The 16,854-nt window shown below is 45.2% G+C and overlaps 1 protein-coding gene across 1 annotated transcript in view; it reads left to right on the top strand.

The window, feature by feature from the left end:
* MYO5B (myosin VB) overlaps positions 1-16,854 on the top strand; it is a 91,493-nt gene that overhangs the window by 24,742 nt on the left and 49,897 nt on the right. Inside the window, exons 6-12 of the mRNA XM_088527889.1 lie at positions 157-300; positions 1,191-1,272; positions 4,292-4,399; positions 4,717-4,826; positions 6,611-6,876; positions 10,070-10,151; positions 11,489-11,629. Of these exons, the coding sequence (XP_088384015.1) occupies positions 157-300; positions 1,191-1,272; positions 4,292-4,399; positions 4,717-4,826; positions 6,611-6,876; positions 10,070-10,151; positions 11,489-11,629 (933 nt within the window). The remainder of the gene's footprint in view (positions 1-156; positions 301-1,190; positions 1,273-4,291; positions 4,400-4,716; positions 4,827-6,610; positions 6,877-10,069; positions 10,152-11,488; positions 11,630-16,854) is intronic.

Genomic DNA, 16,854 nt, shown 5'->3' with positions numbered 1-16,854 from the left:
CTCAGGTTCCACCTTTGCTCATCTGGGTTTATCCCGTACTATTTATGTAGCAGTGATTTATTTATTGGCTACGGAAGCCAAATCTTTGTTTCAGAGTTAATGTACAACCATGGAAAGAGGACTGTCTTTTTTAATGTTTAATTCTGTTTCATACAGGCAATTGGAAACGCTAAAACAACAAGGAATGACAACAGCAGCCGCTTTGGGAAATACATTCAGATTGGCTTTGATAAAAGATACCATATCATTGGCGCAAACATGAGGACCTATCTCTTGGAAAAATCAAGAGTTGTGTCCCAGGTGAGGAGATGTGCTTTTTTTTTCTTTCTTTCTTTCTTTATGGCTCTCTGCTTTAGTAATTTAATAGGGTAGGTCTTTTCTTTGGATTAAAAGTCCCCTTGCAGAAGAAATGTTGCCTGTGTGTTGGCTTTGGACTCTAAATTAAATCTGAGATATCAGCAAAAAATAATCCTGCTTATGTTTTTTAACTCTTGCTGAAGTATTTGGTATTTCATATAATTCCTACTTTCAAATGTGTGAGTTACCTGAGCTCCCTAATTTTGCAGATAACCCTGTGTGTCAGGTCAAGTGCATCTGAGAAGTCAGTCCAATTTCTTCATCTTCACTCCTGCCCAACAGCAAGTCTGTGACTTGGTTGTACAGGATTAATGAAAGACATCACTTCCCAGCTTGTATTATTGTGGGCAGATACATCGTGTAACGTTCATAAGTGTGTCAATCCCGCTGATAATCTCACGCTTTCTCGTATTGAAGGTCAAGGCAGAACTTAAAACAAGCTGATCTGTCTGCTAGCAGCCCGGTGATCCTTCAAAGACAAATGCATGGGTGAATAGCAAACATTCCCTGCCATCTATGTGGGCCAAAATGTGAATATTAAAGGCTGAGGCTCTATGGCTTTGTGCATTAAATTGAAAATGCAGTGCAGTGTGCTGTTTAAAGACACCCTGCTCACTCAGAAGCAAGTTGTAACTTCCCTGGTGGACCGAGCTTCTTTATTTGCATATTGGGATTTTGACCTTTGCAGTTTTTCCTAATGATCCCCATGTCAGGCTGGTTAATCACCTTGCTGAACTTATCCCAGAGGAATGAGCACCCATTGGGCTTGCTAACCAGCTGCCCCAACTTGAACTTGGGTTGTTCCCTTGATTAATTTGTGTCTCACTCGTCAGGCGCAGGACGAGAGGAACTACCACATCTTCTATCAGGTCTGTGCCTCAGCAAGTCTTCCAGAATTCAAAGAACTTGCACTAAGTAAGTAGTCCTGCTTCCCTGGGGTCTGTGGGACATGCCAGCATGCGCTCAGTTAGGCAGTCAACAGGAAAACGTAGTGGGTTTGGGAATGCCCATAGCTCTGCGGTGACGGCTCGAGGTGAAGGCAGCTGCTCTTGGCCCTGTTTGTGCAGGTGAGGTTTGTATTTGCTAGCACTGTCTCAGGAGCCTCCTAACTGAGGCTTGTCAGTCTTTTGGCTGGAGGAGTTTTATCCTGTGAATCTATTATCCTTTTAGATTTGTTGTCATTGGTTAATTCCTGGGACATGTCCTGCTTCTGTGGTGTATTTTTTTCTTTTTTTTTTTTTTGCTTTGTTTTGTTTGTTTTTGCTTTTCCCAGGGTTTATAGCAAAACCCCTATACAGCACTTTGAATAAGCACTTGCACCTGCATTTGCAGAGAAGTGATGTAACTCACTGTGATCTTGACAGTATTTACTGTTACTTAAAAAGAGAAGTGAGGCTTCAAACATTCCTCTAAGTGTTTAAAATGATACACAGGCCTGTTAAAGTGACTGAGGCAAATGGACAGTCTTTCCCTCACAAGCCAGGATTTTCACACCACTTGTCTGGCTGGCTGTGAGCTCTGCAGAGAAGGTCTGTCCTCTCCCAAACAGGGAGTTTGGGGAGAGAAGGAGATGATTGCAGAAACCATAAATGCTCCCGTGGATGCCTTTTCCTATTGCAGTTTTGATCTTGGTGCTCTTACGGCAGAGCAGAGCTCCTGTGACCCAGCTTTTTGAGCTATGTCTGTTAAGTGATTTTTGCAGGAACTGGTATTTAAAACTTGAGATGTTCTGATTTGTTGTTGCTAATAACTTGCTAGTAATTACTGAGAAGCTTTATAATTACATTTATGACCTCTTGATGTCTTTTTCAACATGCATTTTCCTGTGATCCTAATTGTATAAATTCTTCACTACCTACTGGGGCAGCTTAATGCATCCTTGCTGTGCAAGACATGTAGAGGATTTCTGAAGGGCAGCTTTCCAGCTTGCTTTGTTTTCCTAATGTGGACAACTCTGGTCCTCCTAGGTAGGCTAACAGGCTATCAACAGATGCTAGTAGCTGATCTCAAGACCCAGAAGAGCTGGAAACCTGGGGATGAGACCTCTCGTGTTGTGATCTAGGTTTGCTTTGTCTCCTGCCTATGCATTGCTTCCACTTTCTCTCCTGGCCTGTGTTTTTGTAGTGCTTTCAGATGCTACCATGCTAGGGCATGGACACCCCAAGGGACTGCGGTCCTGCAGTTTCCCCATAGATTTGTGTATGCTTGGAGTAGAATTTTGACGTTCAGACTTAAAAACAGTTCTAGACTAACTACGATTTTGTAAATAATAATTAGAAAGTGTTGTTTTTAAGTTATATGGAAATACGGATTTGCTGAGAAACAGTATTAAATGAGTGGAGAGCCTTTTGGTTACTGAGTAATTATCAATTAATGGTTTCCTGCGCAACCTTAGGCACATTGGGAGCATTTGCTGAGGGTCTGTAAACCTTTGAAATGGAAGTGCTCTGCTTTTGAATGTGGGGAAGGTGTGAGCCATAATGAGATGAGGCCAATAACGACCTTAGCATCTCCCTTGGCTGATTAAGTGAAATCGAGGATGTCTCTTTTCCTGGTGGCAATCTTCATCAGTTTATAAAAGTCATTGAATAACAGACCTCCTGCAGTGGCTTCCTGGTGGTGGTTGCAGAGCCAGTGACGTTAGGATTGGACTTGATCTTGAAAGTCTTTTTCCAACCATAACGATTCTACAATGTAACTATGTATTGGTCTTTGTTGCAAGCTCATGCAGCCACTGTTGGGCCCGGAGAGCACCTCCAAGGATTTTGGCCAGTGAGCTGTGTGTCTCATCTTAATGAGAATATCCTGAGTGAGGCTGTTGCTTACTTGCATCCTAAAATCAGAAATAATTGACTGCAACCCAAGCTGTGCAATGAAGTGACTTGGTAGAACTCCAGCTGTGCAACCACCTCTCTTTCCTTGTGGAGCATGTGGACCCGTGGAGATTTAAGCCCTCATGCAAAGCAGAGTTTCTGCTAGCAGAGACTGGTCGTACTGAAGGCTGTGGGAGATCCTGGTTTCTCCATGCATCATCCAGGGCATCTTTATGCTCTTATGACTGTGGCTTTCAGCTTCAGTTGTCCAGAGTGGGGAACATGTGATGGCAGCAGCTGGTGGCATAGGAGGTCGTGGCACTGATGATGAGGCTGTGAGGTGTTTCCCTGGAGGGGAAGGTGCCTTGGGTCATTTCTGCTCTAAATTTCATGGTATGTGGTCATTTGTCAGCTGTGCCTTCCCTTCATTTGCTGTATGGTGGCAAGCACGAGCGGCACGTTGGAGCGGCAGTGGCCAAACAGTGTCTTGAAAGTTGGCTTTGAACAAGCAGCATCCTCCAAAAGGGGCAACTTCTTTGCAACCTCAGTTGTTTGGGATATTTGAGGTCTAGCTGGACAAAGTCCCACTGAGCTGGGGCCATTCAGAGCTGGTGATTGCCTCACTGACCCCAATCGACAGTTTCTGTCTCCAGAGTGGAGTTTGGGTCACAAAGCCCCTCTGTTTCAGGGGGTTATATGCTTAGAAAGAATTAAAGGATTTTCTTGCGGCTGGAAAGCACAGTTAATGTAAAAGCCCACGGGGAGGCTGCCAAGGGAACAGGGACCTTCTGATGGCAACCTAAGTCGGAAAAGCACGGGCTGTGGCTACTAGCAGCCTCATGAGGAATACACCTTTTTTTCCTCATTATTTTCCCTTGTATGTACATATGAATGCATAAAATCCGCCTACTGAACTTCATTTATATATCCATGCATACACTTCGTGCATCTAAATACACATATAGGTATACACACTCATTTTTTGTGTGTATATATAGAAATGTGTGTGCGCATATATATAAAAATATACATATATATGTTTGGGCAGAGAGACGTATTTTATGCCCCGTCAAGGTTGTACTGCCTCGCTGATGCCCTTGCTCTTGTTCCTTCTCCCCCAGCTTGTGCCAAAGACTTCTTCTACACGTCACAGGGAGATAACATGTCCATTGAGGGTGTGGACGACGCTGAAGACCTGGAGAAGACCAGACATGCCTTCACCCTGCTTGGTAAGGGCTCCTGCACAGGCTTCTTGCAAGAAGCATTTTGCTAACAGTGGCAGTAAGGAGCCAAGTAAGTTTTGGGAGCTCGCCCTGTTTTGTTTTATGTCCCCTCGTGCTCACAACTATGATATTAGTAAGGGTTAAAACATAGTAGTGGATATGAAGAGCTCCTGTGGTCGCCTTGACGGTCCCTTCTGCACAGTGTTGCAGAAAAGTTGGAACTAGAAAATTTTCCAGCAGAAATCAACCCCCCTTGCAGTGTTTGGCTTAAAAGCCCTGAGTTGTGCCCTCCAGTGCAGATGGGCTCTCCATTGCTCCCGCAGGAATGAAGGAGTCCGACCAGAGCACGGTCTTCCAGATCATTGCTGCCATTCTGCACCTGGGCAACCTGGGAATCCAAGAGGAGCGCGATGGGGAGGCCTGCAGCATCTCGGTAGGTGGGTGGCCAGAGTGGGAGAAGCTGCCTGTGCAGCCTAGGCTGGATGTCTCCTGGTTCACAGGACCTTGGTATGTATCCCTAGGGGGAATCCTTTTCCTCCTGTTTTCCGTTATTTCATGTTGGAAACCCATCAAGAGTCACATCCCGAATGCTTGGCTTCTTCCTGGGAAGCAGCAGCCTGTTTCTCATCCCTGACTTGCCTGTAAACAGCGTGATCCTTTCTTCGCTTTAAGAAAAGCCCCAAATGTCACTTAATGCCTTAAGCCCCAGCATTGCTTTAGCTTTTCTGCCTTTCTTAAAGGTGTTGATTTTCCACAACCACCTTTGCTGCAGGAAAACTAGCAAATCCTTGAGTGCCACCAGCATATTGGGTCCATCAGGAAATGGGGATTTAAGGAAAAATAAGCAAAACTGTCTTGGCATTGACACTCAACGGCCGCTGTCATGTGTGTGGTGTGTTCGAAGGAGTACCGTGCAGGTCAAGGCATGACTGCTAAGTACTGCACCTAATTACTGGGAATAAATAAGACCAAAGATGCCTTAGTGATGACTTTCCATGTGTTTGTTCAGGGGAACAAAAAAAGGGGCAATTTTTGTGGCAAACACTGTCCTATCAATTATCATTGCCTCCCAAACTAGATGGTTTATTCCTAATTAAAATATTAAAATGGGTTCGGCACACGCTTCTAGTGTTACCCTTGAGATAATGCTGCATGCAATTAGTTGGATGCTGGGGGTAATTTGCTCGATATTTGGCAATGTGGATACGAAACATTGTCCACTCTGGCAGCGTTGAGTTCTGCAATGAAGTTCACGTTGTTTAATTACCTTCAAGTTTAATTGCGTGGTATTAAATCCACCCTGTGAGGGCTTTGAATCTGCAGTCAAAAATGTGTTAGAGCAACAAAGTGCCCTGGAAGACTTTGAAACTGCATTTTTCGCCCTGTTTCCAAGCCCATCTCCTTTCCATGCAAATACATATATAGTTGGAAACAACTTCCTTTTGGTGTGACAGTGGCAAAAGGAAGCCTAATTTCTCATTGTCCCAAAGGTGCCTGCTCTCTTAACATAGTAGACTTGGGAAGATGTTGTCTAATGTTGTATAAGGAAAGAAAATACACTGAAGAAAACTAAGCTGAGTTTTGATTTTATTGATTATGCCCCTTCTCTTAACACCACTTTGCAGCTTGGTTATCCGAAAGTGGTGGAGTTACATTGTAGGAGAGGGGATACAATGACGTGCTGGCTTTGTGCTCAGCTCTGGTTGGTCTTAGTCTACTTCTGCTTGGTGTTGAAAATAGCAGTTGTAGAGCAAAGATGCCAGAGAGCTAAACCTGCCCCTCGGTGGCTTTAAATGCTAGATGTCAGTGACACGGTGGGGACTGTAGTTGTGTCATCTTGTCCATCCTGGTCATCCCATAGCACAAGCTGAAATGGAAGGGGTTTTGGGAAACGCTTCTGGGAGCGGAGCACCTCCTCTGAAGCACATGGTGTCACTACAAAGTGGACAGAAAGTGGGAACAAAGCCACCAGTGGTGTTTTGTGGTGGCACTCACCATGCAGACCTACTCTTCCGTGAAGATAGAGACGATAAAGATAGCTGGAGCATAGCAAACCTATGCAGCATCACTGCTCGTTGTTAAGTGCGAGCCATCTCACCTCTTTGCCCACATCTAGTGGGGCTGGATGGCGGCGGTGGGAAGGGAAGCGGTTTTAGATGCGCCCTGCAAGTGTTGGAGAGCGCCTGCCACGTTTGTGTCCTGTTGTTCCCCTTGCAGAGCACGGACGAGCACCTGACCACCTTCTGCAGCTTGCTGGGCGTGGAGCACAACCAGATGATGTACTGGCTCTGCCACCGCAAGCTGGTCACCACGGCTGAGACCTACGTGAAGAGCATGTCCCTGCAGCAGGCATTCGACGCCCGGGATGCCCTGGCGAAGCACATCTATGCCCAGCTCTTCGACTGGATCGTGCAGCACATCAACAAGGCCCTGCACACCACCGTCAAGCAGCACTCCTTCATCGGCGTGCTCGACATCTATGGGTAGAGATGCTCTTGCTCTTTACGTGGCTATGGGGAGACCTCCTCAATTTGGTTCACCTTTCCAGCAGAGCCCCCTGATCTTCCAAAGTGTCTACATTGAGCTCTTGTCCCAGATGGTCTGTGGTAGGGCTGAGAATGACAGAAACAGAGACCTTCTGGCATGGCCTGGGGGGAAAGGCTCTTTGCGCCCTGCAAGTAGGGGCCAGACCTGTGCCAGGCCCTGAGATGAAAACAGGCGTTTTCTTAATGAGACATGGAAGAAGCTTGAAGTATCATCCATTGTCAGAATTGTTTATCCCCATAAACACGACTATTCCCATTTCCTTTGCTGGAGAAAAGGAAAGAGGCCTCCAGTTTTGGGGATTTTTCCTCTCGTTCACACTATATCTTTTTTGCCTCTTTGGGGAGCAAGGAAAAGGGAGAAGTGGGGCAGTAGTGACTCTCTGTGTTTCCTCAGTACATCAGGATACTCCCTTGTTCCTGTTTTAGGAGACGTGGGGTGTCCTGGACCAGCCACAGCTGCTCTGGGAGCTGCTCCTGGAGTTAGTGCAGCTTCTGAGCTTTCTCAATCCCAGATCGTGTCTAGTGCCAGCTCCTTGCCAGAGCCATCGAATGTAGCTAAAGTTCAGAATTAAATCCTGCCTAAGAGGCTCTGGGTCAGCTGCAGAAGGTTTTTACAGCTACAATACCTACTCAGTGACTGGGGTTAGACCGTGGTGCTTGCTTGTGCATGCAACTTCCCATGGGGTTTCTGCAAGTCCTGGTAGTTGGGCTGGTGGTTGTAGTGTCCCGTCAAACAGCCGCATCAAGGTTTCCTGGAAAACTTACCAAGTATGGCAGGAATATAGCTGCATTTGGGTTGGGATCCCAGCAGGATGGCTTGGAAGGGTGAGAGCTCTGCATGTGTGCAGCCTCTCTGAGGTAGTTGTCAGAGACCCTAGAAGGTGGAAAGGAGGGTGAGATGGAGAAGCAGCCGGGTACTGTAGCCCGGTGGATGTCCGAATTGGGAAAAGGGATGCACTCTTTCAGCAGTGAGTGCAAGGAGACTTGAGAACAGTTCATGAAAGATTAAGCTGGGCATGAAAACCTGTTAGTGTGGAACAAAAATCTCTCCTGGGAGCTGGTCTCCTCCGCATGTCACGTCAAGCACGGTGGCCAGCACGTAGCCTTCCCCCTCGGGTGCCGCGGTGTGAGCTGAAGCGCAATCAGACTGTGCTCAGGCCTGGTAATAAAAATTGCAATGATACTTGTAATCCAAGGTTAGTTTTGGGAGTGAAAGCATGCAGCAGTAAAAGCTGTGCTGTGATTATTGACCATGCATCCTTCACCATAGTTGTAGTGTTAAAGAGCGAGTTGCAATGCGGTCACCTCCGCGTAGGGGTTAACGTTGTTGCTTTGCAGAGCAATCATCACTGGTTGTCACATCTGAGGGACAAGGAGCAGCACCTTGAAGCCTTATAATGCTGAATTGCAATAAATAATAATCAAGTAACTTGAGTAAATTATTAACAGAAATAAATAATTGAAGGAACTGTGTTCCTTTGCATGAAAACTAGTTTACTCCAACGCTGCTCTCAGTACTTCGTGCAGGTGCCTAATCGCTGTGTGTTTGGGTGTGCTGGGCTCACTGCAAAGGAATCACGGGTCACTTAGCACCCGCAATTCCATGGCTCCTTGTGAGCTTTTTGAAGAGCAAATTCCTGGAGACGTTTTGGGATTCGTCAGGGATGGTTTGTTTTCATTCATCTGCTGTTTGCAGCATGAAAGCAAGTGTGAGCAACGGGCAGCCACGTGCTGAGCTTATTTATGAACTTTAAATATTTTAGTATAAGACCTGGCACTTCAGCAGGTTTGGGACCTGCAGGTTACATGGTAGAATAAGGAGAAAAGACGAAATGGAGCAAGTAACTGTGCAAACATATTAATGGACTTAAATACAGAGCTGGATTCAGTGTGAGGGGAAGGGCGGGCGAGTTGTGTTTTCTTGCACCAGGATATAGGGGAATGCTTGGGAAGTGATTAAGAGAAAATGGCCATTTATGGCCTTTTCCCAAAGCCTTAGCTTAGCACCTTTTTGGAGCCAGGATGCACACAGAACGGGCAAAACAAACTGCTCTCCCAATTAGCGAACAGCGCAAGAGTGGTTCCCTAACCAGCAGGTTTGCATCAGCTCCCTCAGAGCCGGCTCCTTGCAGTACCTGATTAGAAAATGCAACATTTGGATGCTTGAGAGACACTTCCTTTTTTTTTTTTTTTTTTTTTTTTTCTCCCTTCTAGATGCTTTCTGCGAAGAATAGCTTAAATAGCTCCTTTTCTGGGGAAAAAAATAACTTATATGTGATTAATACCTGTCTTTGGTTTCTGCCCTCCCCAGACCCTCCAGTGTCTGGCAGTTCTGTATGTTACAGCGTGTGTTCCAAAAGTGTAAAAACTGCAAAACCTGGGTAGCAGCCAACTGGTAACCAAAAAGTGCTAAAAGCACTGATTTTGAGAAGAAAAAAAGATGCGTCAGTTGTGCGGTGCTCTCAGACTGTTCTTGTAGCACCCGTGGGCTCAATAGAGCACCCTTTACCCAACCCAAGCACCGTACACTTATTGCAGCAGCTTATTCATTTGATGGAGGGGCCATGTTTTTTTGTAAGTTTAATCCCTACAGAAATTTGTCAAAAGTTTTCTGCCTTGCCAACCATGCCTTAAAACTCATTATTAAAATTAATAGGAGTAAAATAAGGATGCAATGCAGAGGCTGTAATTATGATTTTTTCTTTTTCTGCTCTATTAAATTGCACTAAAAATAATATCATCTTTTTTTTTTTAAACAACAGCAGCTAGTGATTGGCCATCACCTTCGCAGTGAATATATGTGCCATTAATATTTAATGATATTTTTCCTCAAGAGAGATTGTTATGTTTCTCATCTCAGACGACACTACTGTCTAATGTGCAAGCAGCTATGGGCGTACGAAATATCAGACTTGTGCTTATGAGAACAGACTTTGTGAATCCCTTGAGTTTTGGAAAGGAAAGATACAAATTCGGGGTACGAGGAGTAAAGTGTAGACTTGGGATAGAAGGAATTCAACAAGACTGAATAACTGATGTTTCCTGTCACATAGATGACACCACCACAGAGTGAAGTAGATTTTTTTAATAAGCGGTGACCCTTAATGCTGATTTATTCATTGCTTTGCAGGTTTGAAACTTTTGAAGTGAATAGCTTTGAACAGTTTTGTATCAACTATGCGAATGAAAAGCTCCAGCAGCAGTTCAACTTGGTAAGGTCGACTTGGAAACGTGCCATGAAACTTAGAAAACTCATTGGGGCCAGACAATTGCACGTCCGCTTTGTACTTTAATGGCCACAAACGTCGTCCTTGCGATACCATCTCTCATGGGCAAGGCTTGTGCACTGCATACTTGGACCAAGTTGGAAGTGGCGCTTGTTTTTTTTTATAAAATTGATATTGGAAGCAGATTTACAAATGGTTTAAGCAAAGGATCACTGATGTTTTTGAGTAAGTTGGGAGTTTGCCAGCTTTGGTTTGCATGGTTTCATTCCGAAGCTGAGCTGGAGCTGACACATGGTTGTGCTCAGCCCTGGTTTTCCTTCTGTGATAAAACACGAATGAAAACCTCTTGATTAAATGTGGCTTCAACCACAACAACTGAAATTCTGGATTACATGGCTCAGCTGGACACCCTCCTTTTTTAACAGGACACTACAAATTCTTTTATTAAGTACAAGCACTTACCTGGACTGAAAGCAAAATCATTAAGGGGTCATCTTCTGCTCTGGTTGTAGGCAGGGAAAGACTTGCTATTAGCTTCAGTATTTGAGGGAAAATCTGTTAAACTGGAGCAGCTAAGTACTGCGGGAGGAGTGGGGCATTCTGAAACAGTATCGCCTGCCTGGCATAAACATTTGAGATATCTCTGATTCATCAGATCACCGCTTGTAAAAATGAAAGGGAAATGACAGGTTGTTTGCACTGTGCATATCTTTCTTAATGTGTCCAACTATCACTTCTAAAGCTTATAAATTTGAACTCAGAGATGACATGTTTGAAGAGATTTTAAAAAGCCATCTTTTGAAGAAAAAGAAGTGCACTTGAAAAATCTTTCTTTTTAATATGCTTAATGTCTCAGAAATAGCCAAAGACAATTTATCTCCCTGCGGATAGGTCTGAGATATATAAGCCATAGAAATAACCTTTTATTATTATTATTATTATTATTGCTATTTTTAGAAAAATCAGAATCTGCAATAGGGATGTTCATGAGTCAGTTACGGTGCTGAGGGCAATATCTCTCCTAGGAAGCTTTGTGGATTGGTGATTATCCGTTGGGGCACACATGGTCAATGTGGCCTGACTTCGTGCTAGTGAATCCACTGAAGGTCCCTTGTTTAGTCAGTGGAGTCCCAAAGGGGAGAGGAATTTTTCTTAGCGCCAGGTGTATCTCCTGCTCATGTACATTACGTGCACAAAGCGTCTAAAGTTTCTGTGGCTTCCTGACATGCTGCAGGAAAACTCTTCATGGTATTGAAGAATGAAGGGAGCTGGCCCTGGGGTGCTCAAGGTGCAGGTCACTAATTTTGCTCTTCTTATCTCAGCATGTGTTTAAGCTGGAACAAGAAGAGTACATGAAGGAAGAAATCCCGTGGACGCTCATAGACTTCTATGATAACCAGCCCTGCACTGACCTTATAGAAGCAAAACTCGGTATCTTGGACCTGCTAGATGAAGAGTGCAAGGTAAAGAAAACCGCTCACCTTTCTGCTGTCAAATTAGGGTTTCTCAAAGGTTAAAGAATGGGTCATCCTCCAGCTCACAGACATTTTGGAGCTCACAGGAGGATAAAGGACATGTGTTGCTTGGGTGCTGAGGGCTAGGGCCAGACATTGGCTGTTGTTTTGCTTGAGAACCACTGTAAGCCTCTTTGGAAGAAGTTTGCTGCCACTTTATAAAGTGGGAAGCCTGTTCATACCATATAACATCAAAACTCCTGTGTCTGGCTGGGCTTCACCTAAGACAGCACCTGCTTGTGACTTTCTGATCTTTCACCATGATCCAGGACCTGACGCTCCTCCCTGCCTCAATCCTTGTTTTGTCCCAAGGAAGAACAAAATCTTCCTGCTGGAGTTATTTGGGGTGAAGTCAACTACACTTAGAGTAATGTCTCCAGACTTCGGAGTTTATGCTTCTGTGGTACTCAGTATATGGAAAAAGTGTACCTGGAGGGGGGGGTCTTCTGGTTGGTTAACCTTGCTGTGCTGAATTGTGCCACAGGCCTAAAGTGAGAAATGTGTCTCTTTGGGGAATGGCTGCATTCTGGAGCAGTGAAAATCAGGCCTGGGCTGTGATGAGTGATGAGGAAATTGGCCATGCTACAAGGATCTGCTGAAGCTGCTGACAAACTCACGTCGACTTCAATCCATAGTTGTGCAGAGGACTGAAATTGGATGCCCACTTGGCTCCTTTGGAGTAGAGAAACAGGACCTGTTGATGATATTCTGTCCAGGTGTCCTCACCTGTGTTGGCTTTCCATTAATAACTCATCTAGTGACCTTTCATTGGGGTTTGGATTGGGTCCCTCCTTCACTTCTGTTGGTCTGTAGTTCTGAAACTATAGAGATAGAGGGCTTTGCTTTTCTTTCCTTAATTAAAAGGTCAAATTACACTAGAAAATTTTGGGACATTAAAAATATAGATTTATTTAATTTTATTTCTCAGGGCAAGCCTGCAATTTTGGTACAGTAGATCGCAGTGCATATCACCTGTCTCTCATACCAACTTAAATTAATTCAGGCTTATGAGTTTACAAGAAATTCCAGAACTACAAACCTACATGGGAACTTAGAAAAAAGACTGAACTTTTTCTTGTTTGGTCATAAATTACCAAACGTATCTAGGAACAAGGTGTGTTAGGTGGGAGATTCTTCTGGGAAGCTGGGGCACCCAGTCCTTTGGCATGGAGCACGGTGGGAAGGAGCAGATGGCAACCTTCCCAGTGGATACAGTTGCCTTGTGGAGGCACACGTACCGAGCTGGGGAGGGATGTGTTCATTTTGCTCCCAACGGTTCCTCGGGCCAGTTTGGTGACAGCATGCTCAATAAGTTGCCGTCTCCTTGCGAAGAATCTCCATGGAGTCTAAGATGCGTTGTAGGGCAGGAAGCATCTTGCTCTTTTGGGATGGGTTTGAGGGTTTGTAGTCAAACGCAAGAGGGGTGAAGCATGGGGTAGGGCATGGATGCAGAGGATGAAGGGATCTTGCTGCTGAATTGCCAAGGTCATCAGAGTGCCCAGCTGGTCCCTGTTGGCCTGATGAGGTCCATGGGCTTTTTCCAATGGTGCAAGAGCAGGCATGTCATGTTGCATCACAGGGAAAGGTTTGGGATTCATTATTTTTGACTTTGGTCCCCATTGGGGTTTAACAAGACATGTGGCCCATCCTTGCCTGTGGAAGGAAGGTGACCTGTTAAGTGACTACTCTGCAGTGTGACAGTCCCTAGACATGGCAGGCCTGTCTTCAGCCTGCACGTCCTGCACAGGCTCTGCCCATGGCCAAGGAAAACACCTAAAAAATTGCATTTGAGGTCCTCCAGAGGCTCAGCTAGAAGGAACAGCTAAAAGCATATGCACAGCAGAGAAAAAGCTTCAGCCTTCCTCCCAGCTTGTCTTATCCTGTCTGTTACAGTTTCTGAACATAACTTGAAAATGAAAGTGAATTAAACATAATTTAACAGTCCTAAAATAGCATCTTACCCAGGGCTGGCTCAGGAGGAGGTCAGAAATTTTTGCTTGATATTTGGCCCTCAAATTTTGTTTTCCATCTGCACTGTTAAGCCTGTTAAGTTGTTTGAGCTTGAGGCAGCTCCTAGGTATCAAGAGGACCAGAAGGAAAGTTTCCCTGGTGACTTGTCTGGTAAGTCTCTTTGCTCTGCTCGAAAACACCCGGTGTGTGTTGCTCCTGGTGATGAGACATTGCATTAGATGGAGCTCTGCTCTCATCTAGGAGGCAATTCTTCTCCTAGAGGATAATGGCAGTGTGAAAAAGCACAGAGAAGAGAAACTTGGCTGCAAATATTTCTCTAACTTTTAGTATTTTTTAATCTGCGACTTTTTTTGCCCAAGAAACTGGAGCACAGGAGCTGTTCCCGCACGTCAGGTGCCAATTGTCTCGGTGGTGTCTGTCACCAAGGGATGCTGGGATTAGTCACTGGCTCCTGTACGGGCCCTCAAATTGGCTTTTTTTTATAATAACCTGCATAAAGGCTTTAGTCTTATGAGGGTTTTGTCAAGCCTGTCAAGGAAAAACAGCAGTGTCTGCATGAAAACCTTCACACCCACATTGCTGCTGGTGGTTCTTCACCCATCAGGGTGGCTCTGTTGTCCCCCTTGCTGGTGGTGAGCTGAGTGGTAGGCATGCTGTCTTGGAGCGGGTGGGAAAACGTGCTTGGGGACCAAGGGGACAGTGGTACGGTTTGGGCAGCATAGAAAAACGAGGGCAATGCAGCTTCCACATTGGTGCTCAAGTCATCACAGGTTGATTTTTTAATTATTATTATTTTAAATGAGAGTTTGGGGGCTTTCTAGAAATGTTGAAGTCATTTGACTAACAGAGGTCATAGACCTTCAGGGCTCAGCGAGTGTCTTGCCACAGAATTTGGAGAAGGAGGACAACAGGACAGGAATGAGAGTCAGCAATGAATGAAAGATTTTGATTAGGAACGGGAATTTTGAAGGACCAGAACTGTCTCTTGAAAGCAAACCATAAGACCTGTAGCTCTAAGATAAGAGTGTGTTAAGATCTGTTTTTATTCCTTGGGTTTAACTAGGCAGCTTTCAGGTCTTTGGAGTTGAGAGCTGTCGTAGAGTTATTAAGGCTGGAGGGAGGCCTCATTTGATCCGACCTCCTGTTACATCTCTGATCTGCACAAGGATTCTTTTAATCTTTGTGTGACTGTGACCCTGCACCTTCTGCTAAGTTTTCTTGGAGTCCTCAAAGGACCTTGTCACAGTCTTCCCCATTTCACCCATGCTGGAGGATTTCCTCCTTGGATCTAGGGCTTCTAGGACCTCTTGGCTTTGTATTGGCCTAAGAAGAGGTCACAGGAACAGGAGGAGTGATGCCTCATCAGCAGAAAGTTGCCTTGCAGGAGCCTTGTGAGCCAGGGCCAGCACAAGTGCAGAAGGTTACCCATGGGATTTAGGAAGCCCTAAATTCCAATAATATAGAATAATAATAGAGCTTTTCAGGAGAGATGGAAGAACCAATATAAAGCCCATCAGCAGAGACAGAGAGTAAGGAGGGAGGCAGTCTTCTAAAAATCTGTTCCTGGCAAGTTAGAAGGTCATGTAGAAGGTGTGCTTGGATATGGGGTACCAGGAAGCTTCTGAAGATGTTTGGTTTTGTCACAGAAAGTGAAGAATGACTTTGGTTGGCGTCATTAGAGTTCCCCCAGGACACTGAGGGTGGAGACAATATGTTAAGAGCAGCTCCAGCACTCTGAAGAAGAGAACCTGGACTGGTCTGGTGTTCAGGAGTCTGAAATTGCCTTTGAAGGAACTTGAAAATTCTTCAAGGAATGTAGTGATATCTCCGTATCAAAGCTGGATGCAGTTTTCTGCTTCTCTTCCCCAAACCACCTGCTTTGCATGAGTGCAGTGCATCTTCCGTACTGTTCCCAGAGGTCATTTGGGAGTAAAACATCTGAAGGCACTATGGATATCCAGCTTTCCCTGTAAAGGGTCCTGCTGCCCAACTGCTGTGCCCATCATGACATCTTTGTGCAGTTATTTATTATGAATCTTGGGGAATTTCTGGTCACTGAGGATCACTCTGAGACTGCCAGAGGAGAATTTGTTTGACCAAACTCGTAACTGCTGTTCAAAAGACACTGTCTAGCCTTTCCCAGCTCCTTTTGCCATATGCCAGAAAACCTGGAGCCTGTTTCTAGCAGCTGAGTTATCAGTCCCGCTTGTCTCCTCATGCATTGCTGAGAACTTTGGTGTCAGCAGGTTTGGGTGGACCTTTGTTAATTGTTTTCCTTCTGTAACTGTGGGCAGAATCTCATCCTTCAGCCCAAATACCTGGGTGTTCAGGGGTTTTTACCTTTCTTTTTTTGATCTGGGGATGCTTCTGATGCAAAAGCAGTGTCCTTAAGCGACAGAAGGAAAAGAGCAGTTGAGACAGGAGCAGGGGTGTCACCTCCTCTAACGTTATTGCCATGCAGAGATTTCCGTGCAATCCCCATGAGGCACCATGGTCTTCCTCTCTTTCCCACCTCCTTTTCCTCTTCCTCCTCTCCCCCAGAAGTCTTGCTCTGATGGGATATTCCCAAAATAAGTTTCTCGGTGGCTTTAAGCTGCCAAGACAATACTGAGAGCTGTTATAACAGCGCAGTTAATGGCCCTATTAGTTTGTATCTGCTCTCAGGTGTTTCCCAAGCAGCTATAAAACCAGTCGGGCTGTGTGGTGGCATGCAGGGAGCTCAGCTGCCAGATAAGCAGGTTTTTCTGCAAAGTGCCTGGCCCAAAAGAGAGATGCTGCAGGGTAAATCTGCTTTGTGTGGTGCAGAAGGTGGTTTGGGGTGACCGTGCAGCAAGCTGGTGGAGGGGACCTTCCCCCTGCAGACGCGGGAACCTGCTCTCGACACTTGTCCAGTTTGTATCCAAAAGGAAAGCTGCACCTCCTGCCGTGATTATTCTTTGGCAATATTGTATATAAACATATAAAAATTCCTATCCCGTTCCTAGCTGCCCAGGGAAATTAGGATGTTTGCATCTCATATTTAGGATGCAAGTGCCTGAAGAGATAATGTTGAAACTTAAAGATATGGAGCAATGGATTTGGCACAGTGGGAGCTGTCCTCGATCTCATTCTCAGAATATTTTGGATGAGGCAACCATACCAATATATGTGACATCGGGGTGAGCTACATGTGCTGGATCCCAGGGCTTGTGACTGTTAGGCAG

This window comes from Tinamus guttatus, unplaced genomic scaffold (genome assembly GCF_059628265.1).
Source record: "Tinamus guttatus ecotype Peru unplaced genomic scaffold, ASM5962826v1 Tinamus_guttatus_pri_ptg000293l, whole genome shotgun sequence".
Lineage (NCBI taxonomy): Eukaryota > Metazoa > Chordata > Aves > Tinamiformes > Tinamidae > Tinamus > Tinamus guttatus.
The sequence above is the reverse complement of the archived record's forward strand: the minus strand, read 5'-3'. Positions and strand labels throughout refer to the sequence as shown.